The 22,786-nt window shown below is 37.8% G+C and overlaps 2 protein-coding genes across 4 annotated transcripts in view; both read left to right on the top strand.

The window, feature by feature from the left end:
* The first annotated feature begins 794 nt into the window (after window positions 1-794).
* Window positions 795-18,906, top strand: prdm2b (PR domain containing 2, with ZNF domain b). 3 transcript variants are annotated; one of them, XM_079598289.1, is made up of 9 exons: window positions 795-853; window positions 4,864-4,928; window positions 5,080-5,202; window positions 5,725-5,828; window positions 6,387-6,539; window positions 8,211-8,337; window positions 10,671-10,784; window positions 11,776-16,343; window positions 16,448-18,906. In XM_079598289.1, the coding sequence occupies exons 3-9, from the start codon at window positions 5,088-5,090 to the stop codon at window positions 16,472-16,474; spliced, it is 5,208 nt and encodes a 1,735-aa protein (XP_079454415.1). In that variant the 5' UTR covers window positions 795-853; window positions 4,864-4,928; window positions 5,080-5,087; the 3' UTR covers window positions 16,475-18,906. The 3 variants fall into 3 exon arrangements, with proteins under 3 accessions (XP_079454415.1, XP_079454414.1, XP_079454416.1); XM_079598288.1 differs by having other exon boundaries at window positions 797-853; window positions 10,653-10,784; XM_079598290.1 differs by lacking the exons at window positions 795-853; window positions 4,864-4,928; window positions 5,080-5,202; window positions 5,725-5,828; window positions 6,387-6,539 and having other exon boundaries at window positions 8,087-8,337.
* A 1,907-nt stretch (window positions 18,907-20,813) lies between these two features.
* Window positions 20,814-22,786, top strand: part of kaznb (kazrin, periplakin interacting protein b) — a 143,802-nt gene continuing 141,829 nt past the window's right edge. Inside the window, 2 exon segments of the mRNA XM_079597444.1 lie at window positions 20,814-20,925; window positions 21,092-21,281. Of these exon segments, the coding sequence (XP_079453570.1) occupies window positions 21,206-21,281 (76 nt within the window). The 5' untranslated portion in view covers window positions 20,814-20,925; window positions 21,092-21,205.

Raw genomic sequence — 22,786 nt, 5'->3', positions numbered from 1 at the left:
ATTATAAACAGAATATTTTCTTATTTTAAAAGGTCTAGGCTATATAGAAGTTCAGTTCTACAAGACAAATGAAAGAGCAAAAGAATGTTATTAGCCATATTTTTTTAACCAAATGACAAGGATAATGTTATCCGATTGTCTCTAATTGCAACCAGGTTCATTTTCATAGACCTTTGTTGACATTTCCCTACAATATGGGCAGTATTGACTAGATAGTATTAGGCAGATCCAAAAAAAAAAATCCCCTAATTTTAAGGAGGTTGTCACAAGGTGTTTTATGTATGTTTGTTTTTGTCAAAAATTAGTGTCTTTAAATTAGTCTAAATATGTGATTTTTCTCATAAACATTGGTCAAATTGTCACACTGTTTCATATTGTCATTATTTACATTCATTATTTATTATTAATTGTAGGCCAAAACAATTGGGTCATGTAATTTTGTTTTAAAACTGTTTCTTTTTTCTTGGGCAATAAATGTAAAAATATTCAGTAGCTTTTTGCTGTACCTAGCTAAAACTTTACACAGAAACTGACAAAAAATAAACAAACCTTGAGAAATATTCACTGGAGAAAAAACTATGCAAAGTGTAAAATGAAACAGGTTAGTTATACTATCCAGGCACATTTCGAATAGCCTACTGAAGAAGAAGCTGATTTGTGATGGTCCAGGTTTCGCCAGCTTTACTTTCACCAATGGCCCATCGTGAATGGTTGTGTGCCTCTCCCAATTCTGCGACCCGACCGACCAGTTACATTGGGGAAGCTCTATAAGCTCCAGTCTCCATCCGCCATTTTCAGCACATTGGAAAGCAGGTAGACCAAAAACTACACAGTGCCGGTAAAAAAACAACAGGTAAGTGTTCAAGAACACCATGCTCACATTTTTATTTCAATCAAGCCTTTGCAACGCTGCACTGAACGGCTGGGAAAGCAGGAGGACACCTTGCTCGGAGTGAGTTGCATCGGGTTTGTGCACTTCTGAGTGCTCGGATTGATGATAACAATGAAATCTGTTTGTCCTGCCAGTCCACAAAGCAACTCTAGTGCTCTGTTGAAACATTCAAGAGAACTTTTTCACTCATAGAAGAGTCCTCAAACGAAAATGTGACCATTAGAAGAGTCTTTAAAGCGCGATGTGTGTTTGTTTGCCTGAAAGTCGGGATACACAACCTGAACAGCTTTGCACGAGCTACTGAGTTAATTCACGATGTAACATCATCTGGTTTGCATGACAATATTTTAAGCACGAGGATACACTTTCAGACTGTTTTGCATACAACCCGCAGTTGTTTTGTGATTTATTTAATTTAAGTTTATTATAATCATGTTGTGCGCATTTAAGTATTGTATGTCTGTGCATCACAATCCACCTACAAATATCGTGTAAGTTTTTGCTGGTGTTTCTTTTAAGAATTTTGAAACTTTTTCGCTGTTGGTTAAACCATCTTCTGCTTTGGGTGCTGAAACGCCTTCTTTCTTTGTCCCACCGCCACCGTCTGTTATTAACAAAGATGACACCACAATGAAAGGCATCTCATTCATCTCCTGGTTTTATTCATGCTCATTCCTCGCAATCTTTTTCATATTCTTGCATGTAGTTTCGAAATATGTTAAAATACAATATACAGTGGAGGGTGTACAGATGAAATTCATTAGTAATGGGGTGCACTCAGCAATTTTTGATAATCAAAAAAAGTTGTGAAAATTAGCAACACTTTTGATAAATATCATTAAAGTGATATACATTCACATGATTTGAAGACTGAAGTCTGATATCAGTTTTGTAAAAAAAAAAAAAATGTGCATAGATTATAATACATTTTTAAGGCATTATGATTGTATCTTCTTACCGTTTTATTATTACTTTGCTTTAATTTGATAATTTTTTTGTGTAATTGTTTTGTCTTCCATTTAAGTGCAATAGTAACCGGTTTTAATAAATACAGTGGTGGCCAAAATAATTAGAACGGTAAGTTTTAAAAAGTCTCTTCTGCTCACCAAGGCTTCATTTATTTGATCCAAAAACCGTAATATTTTGAAATATTTTTACAATTTTAAGTAACTGTTTTCTATTTGAATATATTTTAAAATGTTATCTGTTCCTTTGATCAAAGCTGAATTTTCTAATATGATGATTTGCTGCTCAAGAAACAATTATTATTATGATTATTATTATTATCAATGTTGAAAGCAGTTGTGTACAATTTCTTTTCAGGATTCGTTGATGCATTTATCTGAAATAGAAAGCTTTTGCAACATAATACATGTCTATACTGTCAATTTTGTACAATTGAATGCATCCTTGCTGAATACAATTATTAATTTCTTTCAAAAAAAAAAACTCTTACTGTCCCTAAACTTTTGAACGGTAGTGATAATGTTACAAAAGCTTTCTGTTTCAGATCAATGCTGTTCTTTTGAAATTTCTATTCATTAAATAATCCTGAAAAAAATTGTAAACAACTGTTTTCAACATTGATAATAATAATAAATGTTTCTTGAGCATCAAATCATCATATTAGAATGATTTCGAAGGATCATGTGACGCTGAAGCCTGGAGTAATGATGCTGAAAATTCAGGTTTACCAACACATAAATAAAATGCAACAGTTATTTTAAATTGTAAAAATATTTCACAATATTACTGTTTTTGCTGTATTTTGGTTCAAATAAATGAAGCCTTGGTGAGCAGAAGGGACTTCTTTTAAAACATTTAAAAAATCTTAACGTTCTAATAATTTTGGCCACCGCTGTACACACACACACACACACAAACGTTTTTTTTTATGTTTTAAAAGAAGTCCCTTCTGCTCACCAAGATTTTGGTGAGTTTTATATATATATACACACACAGTGTGTGTGCTCAATGATTTTTCAATGTTCTTTGCGAAGAATAACTCCAAATACAATGTGTTCCAGCATAAAAAAAGTTTGAGATTAAATCCAATAGGCTAGATGTCCATTATATAGATGAGTAGGTGCGTTCACGCGGCACGCCATGTTGGAAATTACATTAATTACAAGATTCCGACTTGTAAAAAGCTTTCACGTCCTCATTATTACAACTTGTAAACTCTGAATTTTCTCCGAGCTCTGACTTGTACCACGTGACTGCTGCAGATTCGCTTGTGCATTGATAGTGCTGCCATAGAAATCCAGAATCCTGAGTCTTGAGGACGTCACGTGAACAGTTCTGAGTAGATTGTTATGGGTTGCCATCTTGTAATTACGACATACTGTGGATGCAGCTAGTGTACTAAAACATGTATATGGGTATGTGTAGTATAAACACATAAATTAAAAGGAACAAAACAGCTTTGGTGTAAGCGGCAGCAGTTAATAAACAAACCTCATGCATCCAGACCAATAGGTGTCACTATAGTGTTCAAAACCATTGGTAATATTGGCACAAAAAGAACCAGTTTATGAGTTTAACTTTAGAAAGATCAAATGCACCTTTAAGGATTAAATCGAGGAATAAAATACTGGTGCCAAAAGGTATATAAAGTTGGTAGTTATTAAAGTTATTCCACACATTTATGAGACTGACTTCAGAGGAGGTCACTGCTGCAGCCTAATCATTTTTTGCTGACAGACAAAAGAATGAATCCTTAATGACTGCAGTATACTTGAGCACAAAGACTATTACTGACCAGAAGACATGATCTTTCTGTGGCTGTGTGACCACACGTAGGCTTCTGCAAATTAGAAAGCATGTCTATTTCGATTCACTATACTGAGATTTGAGTAATGATGTCCTGAATTATTTCTGCAAGCATCCATCTTGTCAAATTAGAGGGGGGAGTTTGAATCGGATGTTTTAATTTGATTCCAGCGGCTTGTTTTATCACACTTTCTGTTGTGTATTTGTGCTCCCACCCATGTGAAAGTAAAAGGCAGCGGAAGCCGAGAATCTGTCTCCGACCTCCACACTTATGTAACAGCGTCACATCAGAGAGGCCCCCTTGTGTGTCATGCTGTTTTCTCAATTTCCCCTTCTTCTCTGTAGCTGTCATCCAAACCTGATGACAATGTTCTACTTACCGTCCTGTCAGCTCTCGTTATTGCTCTGTTCTTATGCTACGAGAAGAATTCTCTGCAGACCCACAACAAAATGGATCATCATTTGTCTGAAACTGAGATTTGCACCTGAATGCCTGACTGAATATAGTTTTTTTTTTGTCTCTCAGGTGAGGCTGGGTTAATTACACATAGTGTAATGCTGGGGTGTCCCCTGGTAATAGATACTGTTTAAAGTCTAACCACACCTGTTAGATCATCACCATTTGGTGTGAAATACACCTTGAGGGTGACTCGCCTGAGAGATGATCTCTGATGTTAGAAGAGCAGCTTGATTATTTGTTGAAGTATTTTGTTTATGAATTATGCTGTACATATGAATTATATACACTTTCATTCATTTCTTATGCTTTTGAAAGAAGTATCTTATGCTCAACAAGGCTGCAGTTATTTGCTTCATTTCACAGCATTGTCGTTTTGTTTTTATCGCAATTTAAAATATAATTTATTCCTGTAATGTCAAAGCTAAAGCTGATTATTTGATAAATAGAATGTTCAAAATTACAGCATTTATTTGAAATTCTTTACTGTTAGTTCTGATCAATGTAATCCTCTCTGAAAAATCTATTTCCAAAGAAGAAGAAATCATAACGACCCCAAACTTTTGCATAGTAGTGTAAATAAATAAAAAAATCAGAGGCTTTGAGTTTAGTGCGGTTTTTAAAGCATGTCTATTCATATTCAGATTTGGGATTGCTTCAAAACAAGTCCCATCCTCCTTCATAAACATAGAGGATTATTTCGTTCTGGTTAAAATAACCGCTTCAATTTTCTGTTTTACAGAATCCATGAAATAAGAAAAGTCTTAGGAGTCTCAAATTCAATCGAGTGTTAAATCCTTGCCGCAGGTATGGCGAAACAATTTTTTTCTGATGTTGTATAAATGCTTTCCCTCACAAAATTCATACTTTTGTACCATGAGTATTGGTTATGGTGATATACAGTTAAGGAACATATTGTAAAATACCCCCCCCCCCCCCCCCCCCGCACCTTTTTTAGAGGCTGCAATGGCTTTGCCTCAAGGAGCATATGAAACCTTGGATGACATCCCTGCCCATGTGTGGAAAGGGCTGCCAAACAGCATGAAGCTGGGACCGTCAGCTGTTAACCCAAATCGCATTGGTGAGTAACAGCGTGGCTGAATACTTGTAAATGATGCTGTTGATGAGAAACCATGTTCATTATTGCAGTATTTCATTTTAACTCCGCTTGCTGAAAGACTAAAAGTTGTCCCAAATATTTGACTTTGAAAAATTTACAAAGTTTGCCTGTTTTGCTCTACAACCATCACTTTTGACAGTTGCCTTGTGGTTTAGGTCAGCATTTTGAACCAAAGGAATTGAGAACGTTAAACAATTGAGTTGCAAACAACGTAACTGCAGTCTTGTTTTGTTCTACGTTTGAAATGGAGAATGCGCAGTACGCTGTGATGCTGCCCTAGAAATATACAGATAAATGTTTAATATCGAATGCTCCAAAAAATGGCTCTGTGAGAGAGTCTCTGGAGATCATAAAGTGGCTCATTCTGAATGAGGATTCATGCTGAAAAATCCATCAAATAAGTTTGAATGGTGAAGAAAATCACATTTCCGGTGTTTGCTCATATAGGATTTCTCGTGACATGCTGTCCATGTCTCTCTACAGGTGTATGGGCATCTAGATTAATACCTAAAGGCAAAAGGTTTGGACCATTTGTAGGAGAACGAAAGAAGAGATCTCAAGTTACAAGCAATGTTTACATGTGGGAGGTATGTATTAGGTATCTCATTGAGAAAACTTCATCCTTGAGCAGAAGTCTGAATACACTGATCAACACAAAGCATATCTCAACCAATATACACTACCATTCAAAAGTTTGGGGTCAGTAAGATTTTTTATGTTTTTGAAAGAGGTCTCTTATGCTCACCGAGGCTGCATTTATTTGATCAAAAATACAGTAAAAACAGTAGTTTGCCGTTTAAAAAAAACTGTTAAAGTGTCGCTTCAGTGTCACATGATCCTTCAGAAATCATTTTAATATGCTGATTTGGTGCTCGAGAAACTTTTCTTCTTATCAATGTTGAAAACAATGGAAACTAATAATTATTTTTATGATGAATAGATAAATCTAAAGTTAAAAAGAACAGCATTTATTTAAAATATGAATCTTTTGTTACATTATAAATGTCTTTACTGACACAATTTTGATACATTTAAATGCATCTGCTAAAAAAAAAAAAAAAAATTACTGACCCCAAACTTTTTAATGGTAGTATAGGTTTAAGTGGTGGTTCTTAATTAAATACATATTGTTCCACTATCATTAGGTATATTTTCCAGCCTGGGGGTGGATGTGTGTAGATGCCACAGACCCAATGAAAGGAAACTGGTTGCGGTATGTGAACTGGGCACGCTCTTCTCAAGAGCAAAACCTCTTTCCACTGGAAATCAACCGAGCTATTTACTACAAAGTATTAAGGGTAAGAGCTGATGAACTGGTTCGATTTTCACCATGTTGATTCCCACCAATTAATGTTTTATGATTGTAAAAAGATTAAGCCTGGAGAAGATGCATACAGCGAAGTAGTACACTAGTAAAGGGGTTTTCAAACTTTTTTTAAGCTTAAGATCCCCAAAATATGATTCCCTTGCAAGAGGCACTCTGCCTAAATTATTAGCAGCTACAGTATAATACCTTGTCAAAGTTTGGGGTCAATATGAGACTTTTGTAACAAGAAATTAACACCTTTATTCAGGATGCATTTAATTGACAGTAAAAAAAAAGGAGACAGTAAATACTTTTACATTACAAAAGATTTGTGTTTCAATGCTGTTCCTTTAAACTTTTGTATTCATCAAAGAATCCTGAAAAAAGGTGTCATTGGTTTTCACAAAAATATTAAGCTGCGCAACTGTTTTCAAATATGATGATCATAAGTCTTAATAATAAAATATTTCTTGAGCAGCAAATCAACATATAATCATTTCTGATGGATCATGTGAAAAACTGGAGTAATGATGCTAATAAAATGAAGCTGTTGCCATAAAAGGAATAAATTATATTTTAAAATAAATTAAAATAGATAACAGTTGATTAAAACTGCAAACTACTGTTTTTACCGTACTTTTGGTTAAATAAATGCAGCCTTGGTGAGCATAAGAGACCTTTCTCAAAAACATTAAAAAAAAATCTCACTGGCCAGTAGTGTTTGTATTTTCATGTATAAGACAATATGTTGTAAATGTAAACAAAATGTAAAAGCATTTCTTAATTCGCTTGTATTAACTTAATGACATAGTTTTTTATACCACTGTTAATGTTAGATGTATAATGCAAAGAGAACCATATTCAGATGCATTACTTATGTGGTTCTTTTCACAGTAGCCTAATTAAATATTGCAAAATATGAATGAGAATGTTGCAATAGAACTCACACTGAGCAAGCAAAAGGAAACAACAACAAAAAGACCATGTAGTTTAATACGAACTGTTCTTGAAAGCATGTACGTTGCAAGGAAGGAGAAATGTACACTTTTACATAAGTCATTGTTAAAATAGGGCTGTCAATAGAATAGCCATGACTAATATCATGATTGTGCTGTGGGTTTTTATTTATTTATTAATACTTAGTTTTTCACTGTCATTTTCCCAGCACTATTGCAACCCCCTGGGGGTCCCAGGACAGTTTGAAAACCCCTACACTAGTACGATGCACTCAATGATAATAGACATGGACTAAATAAAACAAAACTCCAATTTTGATTTCATAGTGTGCCATGGATATTTGAAAAGTAGTAATCTGGGACAAATATAGAATGATTATAATTATTATTGCTGTGCTCCTGCTTAAATGTATGCACATTCAACTTTTATATGTAAATATTTTATAGGCCTACATTGACCAGTAGAAATTGATATTCCTTTGTTTTTCTTTTTAAATGCTTCTCCTACACTTAATGTAGTTGACAGATGAACAAAGCATCTTTAACGTCAATTAAAATGTTATAACATGAGCTTTCTCATACGGCACTCTAGTTTGTTATTGGGGTCTGTTTCTAAATGCCTGACAGAACGTCAAGGCCTAGATAGTATTTCATCCTATGGCATACCAAAAACCTCGACTCTGATTGGTCCGTCTACTCTTCGTCAGCCAATCGGACCCGACGAAGAACTTCTAGTGTGGTACAATGGGGAAGACAATCCTGAGATAGCAGCTGCATTAGAGGAAGAAAGGACTAGCAACCTGAGCAAGAAGAGTTCACCTAGAGCAAAGCGAGGTAAAATGAAAACACCACCTCTTACTGCTACTACCTGCAGTTTCCCCCCGATAAAAATTAGTGTCTAATTAGTGTCCGAGAACATATGTTTATTCTATTCGGAAGTATTCGCAGTCGTTAGCTGGAGCTAGCATGTTAGCCACCTGGCTATTCTCCCATTTCCTAGGAAGATTATTTAGAAACCGGAATTATAGATGACGTTCTGTTTTAAACAGCTTTGTTAAAAAGAAAAACACACCGGGACAGAGCCAAAGTGCGATGAATATAACGTACTCTTCCTCATGTTGATGAACGGGTCAGTTAGCCGCCTTGCAGACTCGGACCTTATTTCAGTGCCTGAAAATCTAATGAACTTCTCGCCTAGAGAGCATTTTGAGCATCACGGGCACGGCCGAGCGTTCGATTCAGAACGTTTGAAAGATTTGAAACTCGCCCGTGATGCCCGAACATGTCATCTCGATAGACGGCTCACAAGGTTTGGAGACACAGCCCATGTCTGTCAGAGATGACCTTCGAGACCCTCCTCGCAAAGCATTTTGAATGAGACCTAACGTTAAATGACCCATAACATAAACACAAAGTTTCACCTCTAAAAGCTCCAAGTATGAGAGTCTCATTTGTTTGTTCGTCCATAGCTCATTTTTTAATAATTTGTCACACATCACTACATTAAGTTTGATGCTCTAAGCTTGTACGTATTTTAATAAACTTTTTTATTTTGGAATTTATTTTTCTATAAAATATTACACAAATATGTATTTGACTTTAAATGTATATATTTGGTCTGAACTGTCTTTATAGACTGTTTTAATGACTGAAAAGGACAGATGCCCGACCTAAAAGAAAAGGAGCTTTTGCTGGTCATTTCATTGAGTAGGCTAAATGGTCGTTTGACTTTCCCCTTTTCAATGACAAGTGCAGCTAAATCCATGATGGTTCAATTTAGCTAGTAATATTTTTAAAAGAAAGGTTGGATTTAAGTAAAGGAGTTCTTGAAATATTTGACCTGTTAATGATATCCAAAACTTTGCTGTCAGGGGACATTTTTAGGAATTGAGATAAGGATATAATGTTTTGTTTGTTTGTTTGTTTAAACTTATGTATGTTAGAAAGTCTTTGTGAGTTATAAGTTTTAGCCTAAACAATTTATAGACATTTTGACAGTGAACCTTTTGATGTTTTTGACAAGTCAAAACACATTGTAACTATATATGTGCATCAATCCTTTATCTGACAAAAACCAGGGTCAAATGACATTGTATTACCATGTTGTATTCAAATATGTAGTGGTGAATTTTGTTTGAAAATGTTCTAGATTGTGTACATGGAATAGTAATAGACTAGCCTTTAAGGACTGAGTTGGATGTGGATATGTGGGAATGACTATTTGACAAGTATGGTCAGATGACCAAGTTTGCAGCATGTGTCTGTTTTATGAATTGGGTTTTGTATAAGATGTTCCCAGATGACCTTGTCACAAGGACAGCAGCTGATAGCTGGTTTCTTTGCTTGGCTGTGACAATATCTGTGATCCATTGTGTAAATGTATACACATGTTTACATGTCATTATGCAGCATTTATACTTCATCAAAGGGAAAGTTCACCCAAAAATAAAAATTCTGTAATTTACTCACATCATGTCACTCCAAGCCTGTACGACTTATTTTCTTCTATGAAACACAAAAGGAGATTTTTTTTTTGTCTCTGTCTCTGTCTCACTGTTTTTTTCCCCCGTCCATACAATAATAGTCAATGTTCTTCAGAATTTTGTGTTCCACACAAGAACGTCAGTCATACAGGTTAGGAACAACATGTGAGTGAGTAAATTATAAGAGTATTTTCATTTTTGGGTGAACTATCCCTTAAACTTTAATGTTCTACAATAGCCTGTAATTCAGTAACACTACATTTAACATGCAATTACTTTGGTATAGATTTTATTAAGGGCATTATTAAAGTGTGAACAACACGCATTTCACACAATGCAGCAGCTACTGAGAAGTCAGTCTGGTTTTGTGGTGAGCTGCTAGTTTACAAAAGAAGGCGGTGACATACTTGTTTTGGTTCTTGCAGGTGGAGCTCTTTATTCTAGTTAATGTACCAGATGTTCTTACAAATCTTGGTTATTTCCAGTTTACAGGTTTCATTTAATATTTATTTATGGCTACTTTGATGAAATATCATTGGATTAAATTATTGTAGGTTTTGATGGCCATGAAAGGAAACCTTAACCTTTATTAATAGCTTTTTGTTGGCTTTAGTAAGTCTTGAAGGCTTTCTCTTTTTTCTTTTTCTTTTTTTATACTAAAAACAGATTTGTTTCTCCCTAAAGCAAGGAGGAAGCTGTCGGAAAAAGCCAGACAGGCTGATTTGGGTGGATTCTGTGACCCGAAGAAATCGAGTACCGCTGAACCCTTATTCACAGTGATGCGGGACTCAGAGGAAGGTAGGTTATGCTTTTCATCAGCCTCTGGCAGGGATTTATGCTGTTCCCAATATGCTCAGCCCAATCATATTTTTTTATGGTTAACAGTATGGCTGCAACTAACAGTTATTTTGATAATCAATTAATGTGTCATTTATTTATATGGTTAAATGGATTCAAAAATGGCAAAATTTTATTTATTATTCTGTGTTTGAATGAAAAGCATGTTATTCTACATCTTGCCCAAATTTTTCTTCCAAACAATGTGTAAATTGAATGCAATGAAATTGAAAACAATTAAAGTGTAGGCTATAATATATATTATGTGCAAAGAGGTTTACAATATAAATTCTACATTACATATGATAATATATATATAATTTTTTACATTTATATTCTATTCCATCTTACACCTTTTATACTGCTCTCATTAAAATACCAAAATACCATTACATGTAAAATGTTAAAGTTAATGTCCAATAACTATTTCACCTAAATTAATGTTTCAGTCAGAATTATTGCTCTTTTATTTTTCTGTGTAAAACACGTCCACACTTACACTTTAATTTATCAGAGACTTGTTTGATTTGGATACATTTCTAACATTTATAGATTAGGATATAACAATTAAATGTTAGTTATGCGCTGGGTCATACATGTTTCAAACACATTAAATAGCACACACGTATATCCAAGTACTTGAAATGGAAAGCCGCATTAATCTAAATGCATGTGAGTTTAAAACGCTTAATATAAAACATTATCATGTCTGGGGCAGCTTACGGTGTGCACAGCTCGCTCTCTTATCTCCATTATTTTTCAGATGTGTTTTGTAGTGTAACAGAATTATTTGTTTAGATTAATAATTTTCTTATTCACTAGTCAGTTTTCATTTGCTTGAGCAGTTACAAACACTGTGTTGGGTAGTATTTAGGGTCTGAGCACCGATGGTGTGAGGACCCTGTTGGAATTGCTCCGTTTATTATTTATATATATTTTTCTTGTGATTCAGGGCTTAATGATGAGGAAAGACCATCTTCACCTCCAGAGTTGGAACAGAATGCAGTTTCCCAGTCATCTTCTGTAGAAAGTGAAAACCCTGTCCAGTCTCACACAACAGAGATGAACCAGAGGGAAGGATTGGATGAGAAACATGTAAAGGTTGATGGACAACTGTTAAATCAGTGCCTACAGCACCCCTCTGAGGCAGAATTAGTTGATGGGAATGAAAAGTCTCTCCAGCTATTACATTCGGGCAACCCTGCAGAAGAAAGCTCTGAGAGTCCACTGTGTGATACAGAGTGTATATCTTCTTTAGCGAATCCTGAGGTGGAGGCAGATGGAGATTTCGAGGATGACCCCCAGGGAGGAACGTACCCCTGTCAGCACTGCGAGCGTCATTTCTCCACCAAACAGGGCCTGGAGCGCCACACTCATATTCACACTACTTCAAACCTTCAAACTCATACGTTTAAGTGCCGGTACTGTGCCAAGCCCTTTGGCTCTCAGGTAGGCAGGCGCAGACATGAACGTAGACATGAAAATGGGAGTAAAACTTTAAATAGGCCTGGGTCACTCAGCGGAACAGCGTTCCTCCACAGTCCTACAATGCCCAATGATTCTGCTACTTCTGGCAGCGTGTCCAGTCCAAGCCATGCAGTCATTATGAACACACAGAACGGTCCTCCTCAGCTAACCTCTGACAATTTGAAAAAAGAGCCTGGTGTTGAATCTGACCGGCCTTTTATATTAGATGAGAATGGGGAGTCAAAAGAGCTTCATCCTTGCAAGTACTGTAACAAGGCTTTTGGGACACACACCAACATGCGCAGGCACCAGCGCAGAATCCATGAGCGGCATCTAATGCCTAAAGGTGTTCGCCGGAAAGGTATACTCCTGCAGGACGGCTCCTCCCAACACCAGCACCATGAACAAGGGCAGCCTGTTTTGCTCCAGGAAGAGTCACCAAGTGCCAGTCCACCACCTATTTATGTGCCCAGTGTGGAGACCGAGGATGAGGGAGAGAGGGATGAGTGTATGGTTGATATCTCTAACAACATTTCTGAAAATCTCAGCCATTACATTGATGGAAAAATACCATCTACAAGCACAGTGAGCAATTGTGAGGTCATCGAGGTTGATTCAAGCACTGCAGCGTTGTTTGGCCTTGATGCTCTTATTTTGAGTCCCAAACAAATAAGTCATGCTCTTAAAGTTGAAACACGGACTTGTCCAGTGAAGGAAGTTTCATGCATGTCTCAGACAACTTCTAAAAGGCGGACTGCTACACCTCCGCTGCTGCCTGCTGTGAAAGTGGAGGCTGAAACTGTGTCCTCCTCTTCCTCATTGTCCTCCCCTTCCTCTCAGTCCTCTTTGTTGGTTGGAAACATTTTCTCCCAGTCATCCGAAACGTTAGCTTTTCAAAAGGAGAAAACGGTTTATCTCTCACCGAAACTTAAACAACTACTACAGGCCCCGGACGGTCAGAAAACAGCCATAGGTCTAATTACAGATAATAGATTGACCACCCCACTTTCCGTAACTTCACTGCCTGCTGTCCAAGGTAGGTTTAAAAGAAGAACCGCCTCCCCTCCCACAGCTTCACAGAGTAGCCCACCACAAAGAAATGATAACATAAGCTCTGCAGCTGGGGTTTCATGTTCTCTGAAGGTGCCAAAGATTGAGACCCACTGCATGACTCATTCTTGGAGTTTGTCCAGCAGTGATCATGGGGACACTGAAAGTCTGACAGGAAAAGACTGGTCTCCTTCAAGAAGTGGAGGGAATTCTTGCAATCAGCAGCCGCTTGACCTTTCGAATTCCTTCAGTAAAAGAGACAATAGTGTAAGCAGAGGATCTGGAGAGGCTGTGCTTGACTTAAGTATGAACCGTAAAAGTCCTGTTGACCATGAAGTAAAGACTTGCTCAGCCACACTACCACCTCATGTGAAGAGGAAAAAACCTAATACCAGCATTTTAGAAAAAGTGTTAATGAACGAGTATGCTGGCCTAAACTCACCTGGAGAAGAAGGATCCAACACTCTTGGGAGCCCTGACGCCCTTTCATCTTCTGAGAGTGCCACATGTGTAGCCCCTTCTAGTCCTGGATCAGGATCAGGATCAGAGCACCTTCCTTGTGAATCAACCTCTCCTCCCTCCTTGACCCCTATGACTATTAATCCATCCTCTCCATCTTCCTCTAGTATAGCTTCATCTACTCCCCCTCCTCCAGTCTTACCCACTATCCCATCTCCTCCGCCTCTATCATCGCTGCATTTTCACATGTCAGACGCCTTATCACCTTCCTCTTTTCCGGTGTTGTCCCCTAAAATGTCCCCAAAAGCAGTTGATAGTTTAGAGGAAGTGTCTGATTCATCTGCATTAACAGAATCATGCCATGATACATTAAATTCCATTGTTAATGAATCAGACCAAACTGCTGAGCAGTTAGACCGTGCGATTTCTCCACTGCCTCAGGATGCAAAAAGACATTGTACAGCAGATTCATCTTCAAAGTCAGAAACACTACTTGAGGGCTCAACCCATGATTCTAAGCCTCAGTTTTTAAGAAATGCAGACCAAGCAGGTTCTTCTCACCTAGAGTGGGATACTGCTTCTGTAACCAGCCAAAGCCATACCTGTGAAGGAACTCTCCCCCAAGACCTCAATATTAAAACAGAAGGTCGACACAAATCAGAGCCTTCTCTTTCTACAGTACAATCAATTACTAAAGAATCTTCACCAAACTTCCTCAGTGAATTGCATTCTCCACAGAAGAGTTCAGAGGTTGATAACAACGTGGCTGAAGAGGATGTAGGGAAAAAAGAGGAGCCGGTTGATATAACAAATGGAGGTGACGCTTCACCTGGGAGTCCGGTCAAAAATTGTGACGTTGAAACACCAGAGCGAGATAATTTTGTCAAAAGTTTTGTGTGTAACGTCTGCAAAGAGCCATTTCGCTCCATCAAAGACCTTAGTGGCCATATAATAGAGCATGCGTCAGAGTGGCCTTTTAAGTGCGAGTTTTGCGTTCAGTTATTTGGCAACGCCACTGCGCTCCTCGAGCACCGCTCCTCTCTCCACGGGGTGGGAAGAATTTATGTTTGCTCTATTTGCTCAAAGGAGTTTGCCTTCCTCTGCAATCTCCAGCAACATCAAAGTGACCTACATCCAAGTCAGAGTTGCACTCACACTGCCGTTGAAAACGGGAAGCTCAGACCTCAGAACTACACGGATCCTGCTTACACAAATGTGGAGAAAGATGCTGTTGATGCTGAGGATTCTTCTGAGGAGCATAACAGTGACACTAATAAGGTGGAAGATGAGGAAAATGGCCATGAGGACCCTACAGAAGAACTATACACTACAATAAAGATTATGGCATCTGAGGCTGGTAAACCGAAAGGTCCAGATGTGCGGCTTGGCATTAATCAACACTACCCCAGCTTTAAGCCTCCACCTTTCCCGTACCACAACAGAACACCTGATGGCTCGGTTGCCTCCGCTACTAATTTTACCACACACAACATCCCCCAAACATTTAGCACTGCAATCCGGTGTACCAAATGCGGAAACAGCTTTGACAACATGCCAGAGCTACATAAACACATATTAGTTTGTGCTAATGCTAGTGATAAGAAACGCTACACCCCTAAGAAGAATCCCATTCCTCTCAAACAAGTTGTGAAACAGTCTCCAAATGGTCTTTCCACCACTGGAGCCTCCACTGGGCAGAATGCCTTTCGTAGAATGGGTCAACCAAAAAGGCTCAACTTTAACCAAGATATAACCTCTAAAGCAAAGTTATCATCCCTAAATAAGAAGAAAAACCAGCTTGTCCAGAAAGCCATATCTCAGAAGAACAAGTCTGCTGCCTCTGCAAAGAAACCGCCAACCCGGGTAAAGGAAGAGGAGACTCATGAGGTCCATGCATGTCCATACTGTAATCGAGAGTTCACATACCCAGCCAGCCTCGCTAAACACATCGCTTGCAGTTGTCCACAAAGACCTGTTGCCAAGAAATTAAAAAAAGGTGCACTGATGCCTCAAGACAAAAACAGGAGTCTCCGAAGTCGAGCCATTGAGTCTGAAGTCAAACAAGAGGCAGGTTCTGGATCAAGTGCGAAGCCTTTGGGGAAAACTAGAGCCCGGAGCTCTGAGCCAATTGAGAATGAAGCTCTACCAGCAATTAAAGGAAAAGAACCTCAGGTACGTACAAAGAGACCAGCCTTGAATATGGACAACACTGCCCCACAAACTAAGAAAGGCAAAAAGAGCAATGAGCCACTGACTTCCATAACTCCTGCAGTTACTGATGACTCTTCATCAAGACCACCTTCTAAGATGCAACGTGGATCTAAAGAGGTTGTTGTCAAGAAGGAGGTTGTTGTCAAGAAGCAAGTTGTTGTCAAGAAGGAGATTGTTAAAACACACCAGTCTAAAAAGGAGGAGCGTTTTTCAGCAAGGACGCGGGAGAGAAAAGGTGGGCCGGTGACGCGAAGCGTACAGATTGCTAGTGCTTCAGCTCCTTTGGAAGTGAAGACTGAAGACCTTTCAAACCATGAACCAGGCCAGTCTGAGGTAATGCAGAACTTCATTGTTATCATTGATATAATGTGATTATAGTAACATTTTATAGTTGTGAGTTTTTGATTTCATCATGTTTCTTTCTCTGTTTATTTCAGGAGTCTCTATTGAAGTTAGCCAGGTAGAACTCAATGTTCTCTAAAGGATTGCTTGAGTCAATGACTGGAAGGGGAACTTCTTTCAGTTGAATTGGATTACCTTGGTTATAGCCTGAATGTTCAGGGGAACCAGGAGTTATCTCCCTGCTCATCTTTTGTGTTGGCCCATTGGAAGTATCTTCTCAGTGCACTTTTATAAATACTCCTTTGGATGTCTAACCCCCTCCCCAAATGGACTGAAGAATATGATGAATAAATAAATCTCAATCAAGCATAATATTACTTATGTAATATTAATAAATGTTGACCTTCTGGTTTTAAGATATTGCAAGAGGCAATCATTCAACAGTTTCTCTTAGGCTGATTGACCCATGTTTAATCTGTAAGGTTTTCGGATCCAGTGGTCTCCTAATGCATGTGCTTCTGTATACAGTATGATTGGACTGATCCTTTCTCCATGTCTGTACTCCATTTTGACCTGCTCCTCTTTTACTGAGAGAAATTATTTGAAGAAGAGTATATATATATGTATATTTAAGTAAATGTAATCTTCCACAGGGAATGTTTATCATACTGAAGCTCTCCTAATCTGTGAGGCTTTTTTGTTTTTACTTTGTTGGTTATGTTTTTGTTTATTTTGACACAGTAAATGAATTGAGCTGTTTGATACAGTCAGAGTGAGCAGGAGAGAACGGTTTGCTGTATGTAAAAGTTGTTTGACCTGAACCAGCCAAAACTATAAGCCGTTTTGTTCTTTTCTTTTCTCTGTTCCTTTTGTAATCTACAGATTCTACAGCAGGGCTGCTGGCCATTAAAATTACACTAAAACTTCAACTGGGAATGACCAACTGTCTTCTGCACTTGCATGATATTAATTAAAAGTTGTAAGTGCCATTATTACAACCCAAATTATGTAATTGCCTATTACATACATATTGCATATTAGTGATCTGGTAAATCAGATTGCTTGTTTCTATGAAAAGCACTTTATTTAGGCTAATTTGCCTTTTATGGATATCTCAAAGTTTGAGGTGATTTTACAATATGTGATGACACCTGCTTGAAAACTATAAAAACACCGCTAATTTTCACCGGTATGTTTATGCGCATGTGCGTCACCCTGAGGCAACCTCAGAAATTTGCTTCCAGTCTATTAAGACCTAGTTAATGTTGCATTATTAGTACAATTAGCCGTTATTGCCATGACGCCATCACAAGTACTCAGACTCTTTGGTAACCAAGCATTACACAAATGTTTTGTTTTTATCGTTTCTCATTTTATAAAATGGATAAGGCATCTGCTTTAATAGAACATCAACTGCACTTAATTCTTAGTGGTCTACCTCCTGGCAAGCTTTGAACTGATGCGTTTTCTGCCTTTGGACAGCGTAATCCCTCTCACTCCTAAGCCTGTCTCTGCCATGTCATTTTCACTTTACAACCTGGACAATGAGGACCGGTATCTAAACAAGATCTGAATGCTTAAAACATTTTTTTTTTTTTTTTTTTTTAAGCAAGGAACTTGAAACAATATTTCCATCTTGCAGTAGGCTATGTCTTTGCTGTCCTGCATTGATATATTTTTGGGAATGAAATGTTGACCGTGTTTTGTGACTATGAATAATAACCTTCACAAATGTAAAATGCATTGTCCTAATTGATATATAAAAAAAGGAAAAAATTCTATGTATACCTGATTTTAGCTTTTAGTTTGACTTCAGTGATACTTCAGATTGTATCCACAGATAAGGTACCTGTCAAATTAGTTTTTCACAAATGTTTTTCAATATTTAGGTTTGATCATATGCATAATCACTATTCATTGACCACATTGCTTCCTGACTAAACCAGGCTTTTGCATTACCTATTTCTGTTAGCACGTAGTAACATTCTGATTTTTTGTCCATGTCCGATATCAGTATGTTTTCTTTAAATCACCTGGCTTGTGAAATTGAACCTGTCTTATTAAGAGCTCGAGCTTTCCAGCAGGATTCATATTTTATTGTGGCTTTAAGAATCTTGTATGACCATCAAAAAAGCCATTAGAGTGAAATATAGTTTTCTTCTAGGCTAGCTAACCCTGACCAAATAGCCATATAGCTGTAAGGACACTTCTAACCGTCTGTCTTGCCAATATTCAAATGAAGAATAGAATATTGAGTGCAAATTTGTTCTGTTACACAGGACAGATCTTTATGTAGCAGGGAAAGCAAATCTTGTTTATGTTTCCCCCATGCCATGGTGCTGTTCTTTATGGTTCCTCCATGCTGTGTGTTGGGGAGAAGAGGTGCATGATGCTATGCTCAGCTTGACAGGATGAAATATTGCCTCACTTAATCCTGATTACTGTGCAAGTTGGCATAGCCCTAGTCATAAAAATGCAGCCCCATGCAGCTTCTGAGTTGGTCGATGCAGTACGTTATGATGAGGAAGTGACGCTTAGGTTAGAAATCATCTCCTTTATAATTTCTCCAGACCTATGTTTTATTAAACACAATATTGTTTTTACTTATAGATATCTCAGAAGTTTTGCTGTCATATATTTAAAAAAAAAAATTCTGTCAATGCTTAAATGTTTAATGCCATTTGCTATCCTTCATTTATTTGATTTACCAATTAGGTATTGACTGAATTATGAAAACAGCAGAATACAGTGTGAGATTGTTAAAACCGCCTCAATTTTTGGCATTTGGTTAGCATTAACCGGTAGCCTGTGTGGCCTAAATAACATCTTTGGAAAAAGTAAGTAATTTCACAAGAGCAAGATTTTGATTTAAACTCTTCTTTGATATCTTGTGCACCAATTAATTGTTCGCATTGAGACCATAACTTGCATTAATTATGTAAATGAGGTTTTGATTTCTTGTGGATTTTGACCTCAGACTTGCTACTAGTTGTATTGATCTATGTATTGCTGCAAAATATGACTTCTTCCCTACGTTCAGAGACCATTAGAAATAGCATTGCCTTACGTAACTAGGTAGGCAGAGGATATGTTTGTGCTGATGTACATGCTATCAAATACCTTTCTGCCTCTCTGAGGGGAGCAGAAGAACAGTGAAATTGAGAGAGCAGAATCACTCCTCGGCAGAGAGAGAGAGAGAGAGAGAGTGATCTGTTCTGGCAGGGGAGTGTATAGGAGGAACAGCTCTACCCTTCCCAGCTGACAGCTTACTATCTGCATGTCTCTTCAGTTCACGTTCAAAAAGAATTTGATTTGAGCGAACCTTCAGTTAGACAGAGGGAATTAATTCCAGCGAGCTCCAGCCACTTGGCATCTGCCTTTTCTGTCAGTTGAAAGCTGTGAAACTAACTGTGCCTCTTGTCACAACTAAATTTCAGAGGTTTGCTGATATAAAAGGAAGAAAAGAATGTAAAATCACCTTCTCTTTCACCACTCTGGCACCGCAGGATGTCCTTGTGGAAACCAGTCACCTTTCAACTACACGACTAGCTGATGTAGCTGGATGTTGCATAACACCAGGTTGACCGTGTTTCCTTTTAAAACACGAGGATATGGTTGCACTTGCAAATCTTCTATTTTCTTACAGCAAGGAGCAGATCCGACTATCGCACTGACCTGACACAGCTTCCAAAATCTAACGAATGGATTCATATACAATGATCAATGTATAAGTAGATTCATAGATCAATGTATAAGTACTTTCTTTTTTTATCTAGCTAGGTAGGACTTTCACAGCTCTATTGGATGAATAATTTGTCACAAGGAAAATTGAAGGTTACGCTTTATATGAAGATTGTGTTATTATTGTATAATATGGGTTAAGGATAAGGGTTTTAGGGTTAGTTGCTTGTAATATAACTATTAAGTTATGTGCATATAAGAGATAAAAATGTAACATTTAGATTGATTGGTTGAATAATTATTTAGGAATTAATGTTTAGAAAGTGTGACGATGTCACGAGTGGCATCTTTATGCTTCCCTCCAGGTTTGATATTTTGTTATATAATGCAGACATTCCTACTCTTTTTAGTGTCCAAGTGTACATGTTGGGTGTCACTGTAGGTGAACACATCCCATAAGATCCCGCCTAAAAAGATTTCTCATTGTATGTCAATTGTTATTTTTCACCCCTTGGGTGAGTTACCCAAAATGAACTTTCCTTTTCAACTTCTCCTCTCTCCTCCACAGGGGGAGGAATTAAAAAGTAGAGCTGCAAGAGTTGCAAAAAAATCTTTTCCCTGCAGCCGCGCTTCTTATGAAACGGATCATCGAGTTGAGAGGAGCGAGCAAGCAATGAAAGGGAGGGGTAGAGCCGAGGCAGAGGGAGGAGAGAAGAGGGCACACGCACCCGATCAGAGCACAACAAACGGCAGTCCACCCTGAGCCTGGGGGAACCGAAGGCTTCTCACTCAGTCAGCAGGACAGAGCACACTGGACCAGGAGCTTCAGACTCTGGAGAAACCTGCCAGCGAGGCACAACCTCAACACATGATCATAGAGCAGCAGGAAAAGGCAAGACATCATTGCTCTGATTCTCTCTCTCTTTCAAGCTCGCTCTCTGCACACACTCTCACTCATTCTCCTTGACGCACATAGACACACTCCCTCATTATCTTGCATGTGAGTGAGGCTATTTCTCTCCGTCCTGAGCAGAAACCTCTGTGCTATTCTTACACAGCTGCAACGTTGCTCCAGCTGCCGTTTTCAAAGGGAAGTGAAGGCAAACGGGGCTTTTCCTGCGTGGCGTGTCGTTCAGAGACTGACCCATCAAGCCTAGTGGGACATCCCAACCATGGAGGACACTCTCACCTGTACTCCCACCACCTTTTCCCAGGTTTTCGGCCGCCAAGGACAGCTGATGCAAGCTAGTAAGTACCCGAGATCTGTCATATTGGGACCAAAAAATAATAATACTTTGCCAGGTTATGTCAATTTGTAGGCCTTGGGGTAGTAAATATGAAGTGGACAAGTACTTGCTTATGCTCTGTGAAAGCTCTGCTGGTGAGACCATGGTCCACTGCATATCCTGATCTCTTGGTTTAGGCACCCAGCATGCAGAGAGAAACCCAGCTCTTGTTCCCCGCTGCTTTCAGCCCGCTAATGAGCTGCACACAGTCAAGAAATGTGTCTGCGGGTGTGCATCTCTCGTCTTGCTTATGGATATAGTGATCTTAATAAGTCAGTCATGAGGGCCGGGGCTGAAAGAGGAACATGACAGTTAACTCAAGATAGATTTTTTTTTATGGAGAACTTCACCAGTGTAATTCTGAAACAGTGCAATAATTCCTTGACAGCTTCATAAATATTGTACTCCTAAGCATTGATGAATTATGAATTTTGTCTAACAAAAAACTCCCAGTGCTATAAATAGATACCGCTTCATAGCTTATGTCTCACAGATTGTACTTCTGCATTTAATAGCTTTGTACAGATTTTGTATGGAAGCGGCTTGTACAAGATTACCAAAATACCTCCGATCCTTGTCTTAATTTAGAATGGAAATGGAAACTAGAGACAAATTAGCTCAAGACAACTCATAAATTTGGAATTAAACGCAGGTAACATAGACAAGTTTATTATAGATAATATAATTTAATATAAATCATATATTAAATCTTTAATTTAATGTGTAAAACATTTATTATACATACACTGTATGATTTTATTTACATGCCAAAACACAAACTGATCACACACACTCTTGTACACCATGAAAATATGAAGATTTTTTAAAATATTATTTAATATTCACGTTTTAATTTATTTTTCATTTATTATATAAAGAGTATGACTTAAAACCTCTTTACATTTATAGTACTTTGTATGTATCATTTTTTATTTTTTTCTAATAATTGATCAATGCTTGAGACTGCAATATTTATGAAGCTGTCAAGGATGTACTGATGATAGTTTTTGTAAACTAACTAGCTTTAACATTATTTTAGTGTACTTCCATAATTTTTTCGTAGATATATCTGGCTTATATCAATATCTTATATTAGCTTATAGCAGATTTGTACTCTCATGTCAAAGTTACAGCTTAGATGTCGGTGGAGAGCAATTCAATTAAAGAGATAGTTCACCCAAAAATGAAAATTCTGTCATCATTTACTCACCCTCAAGTTGTTTCAAACTTTTTCTTCTTCTGTTGAACACAAAAGAAGATATTTTGAAGAATGTTGGGAACCAGACAGTTGACTATAGTTTTGACTTCCACTGTAGGGGAAAAAAAATACGATGGAAATCAATGGCTACCGTCAACTGTCTTTTGTGTTCAGCAGAAGAAGAAAAAAACTCGTACAGGTTTGGAACAACTTGAGGGTGAGTAAATGATATTAGATTTTTCATTTTTGGGTGAACTATCCCTTTAAGG

Source organism: Phoxinus phoxinus, assembly GCF_949152265.1.
Source record: "Phoxinus phoxinus genome assembly, chromosome: 22".
Lineage (NCBI taxonomy): Eukaryota > Metazoa > Chordata > Actinopteri > Cypriniformes > Leuciscidae > Phoxinus > Phoxinus phoxinus.
Note: the sequence above shows the minus strand (reverse complement) of the source record. Positions and strands in the feature narration are given on the sequence as shown.

Bases quoted from the DNA above. Each gene is read 5' to 3' on its own strand.
- prdm2b (XM_079598288.1), top strand. From the start codon at position 5,088: ATGGCTTTGCCTCAAGGAGCATATGAAACCTTGGATGACATCCCTGCC. The intron at 5,203-5,724 runs GTGAGTAACAGC...GTCTCTCTACAG, and splicing joins TGTTAACCCAAATCGCATTG to GTGTATGGGCATCTAGATTA. The intron at 10,785-11,775 runs GTAGGTTATGCT...CTTGTGATTCAG, and splicing joins GATGCGGGACTCAGAGGAAG to GGCTTAATGATGAGGAAAGA.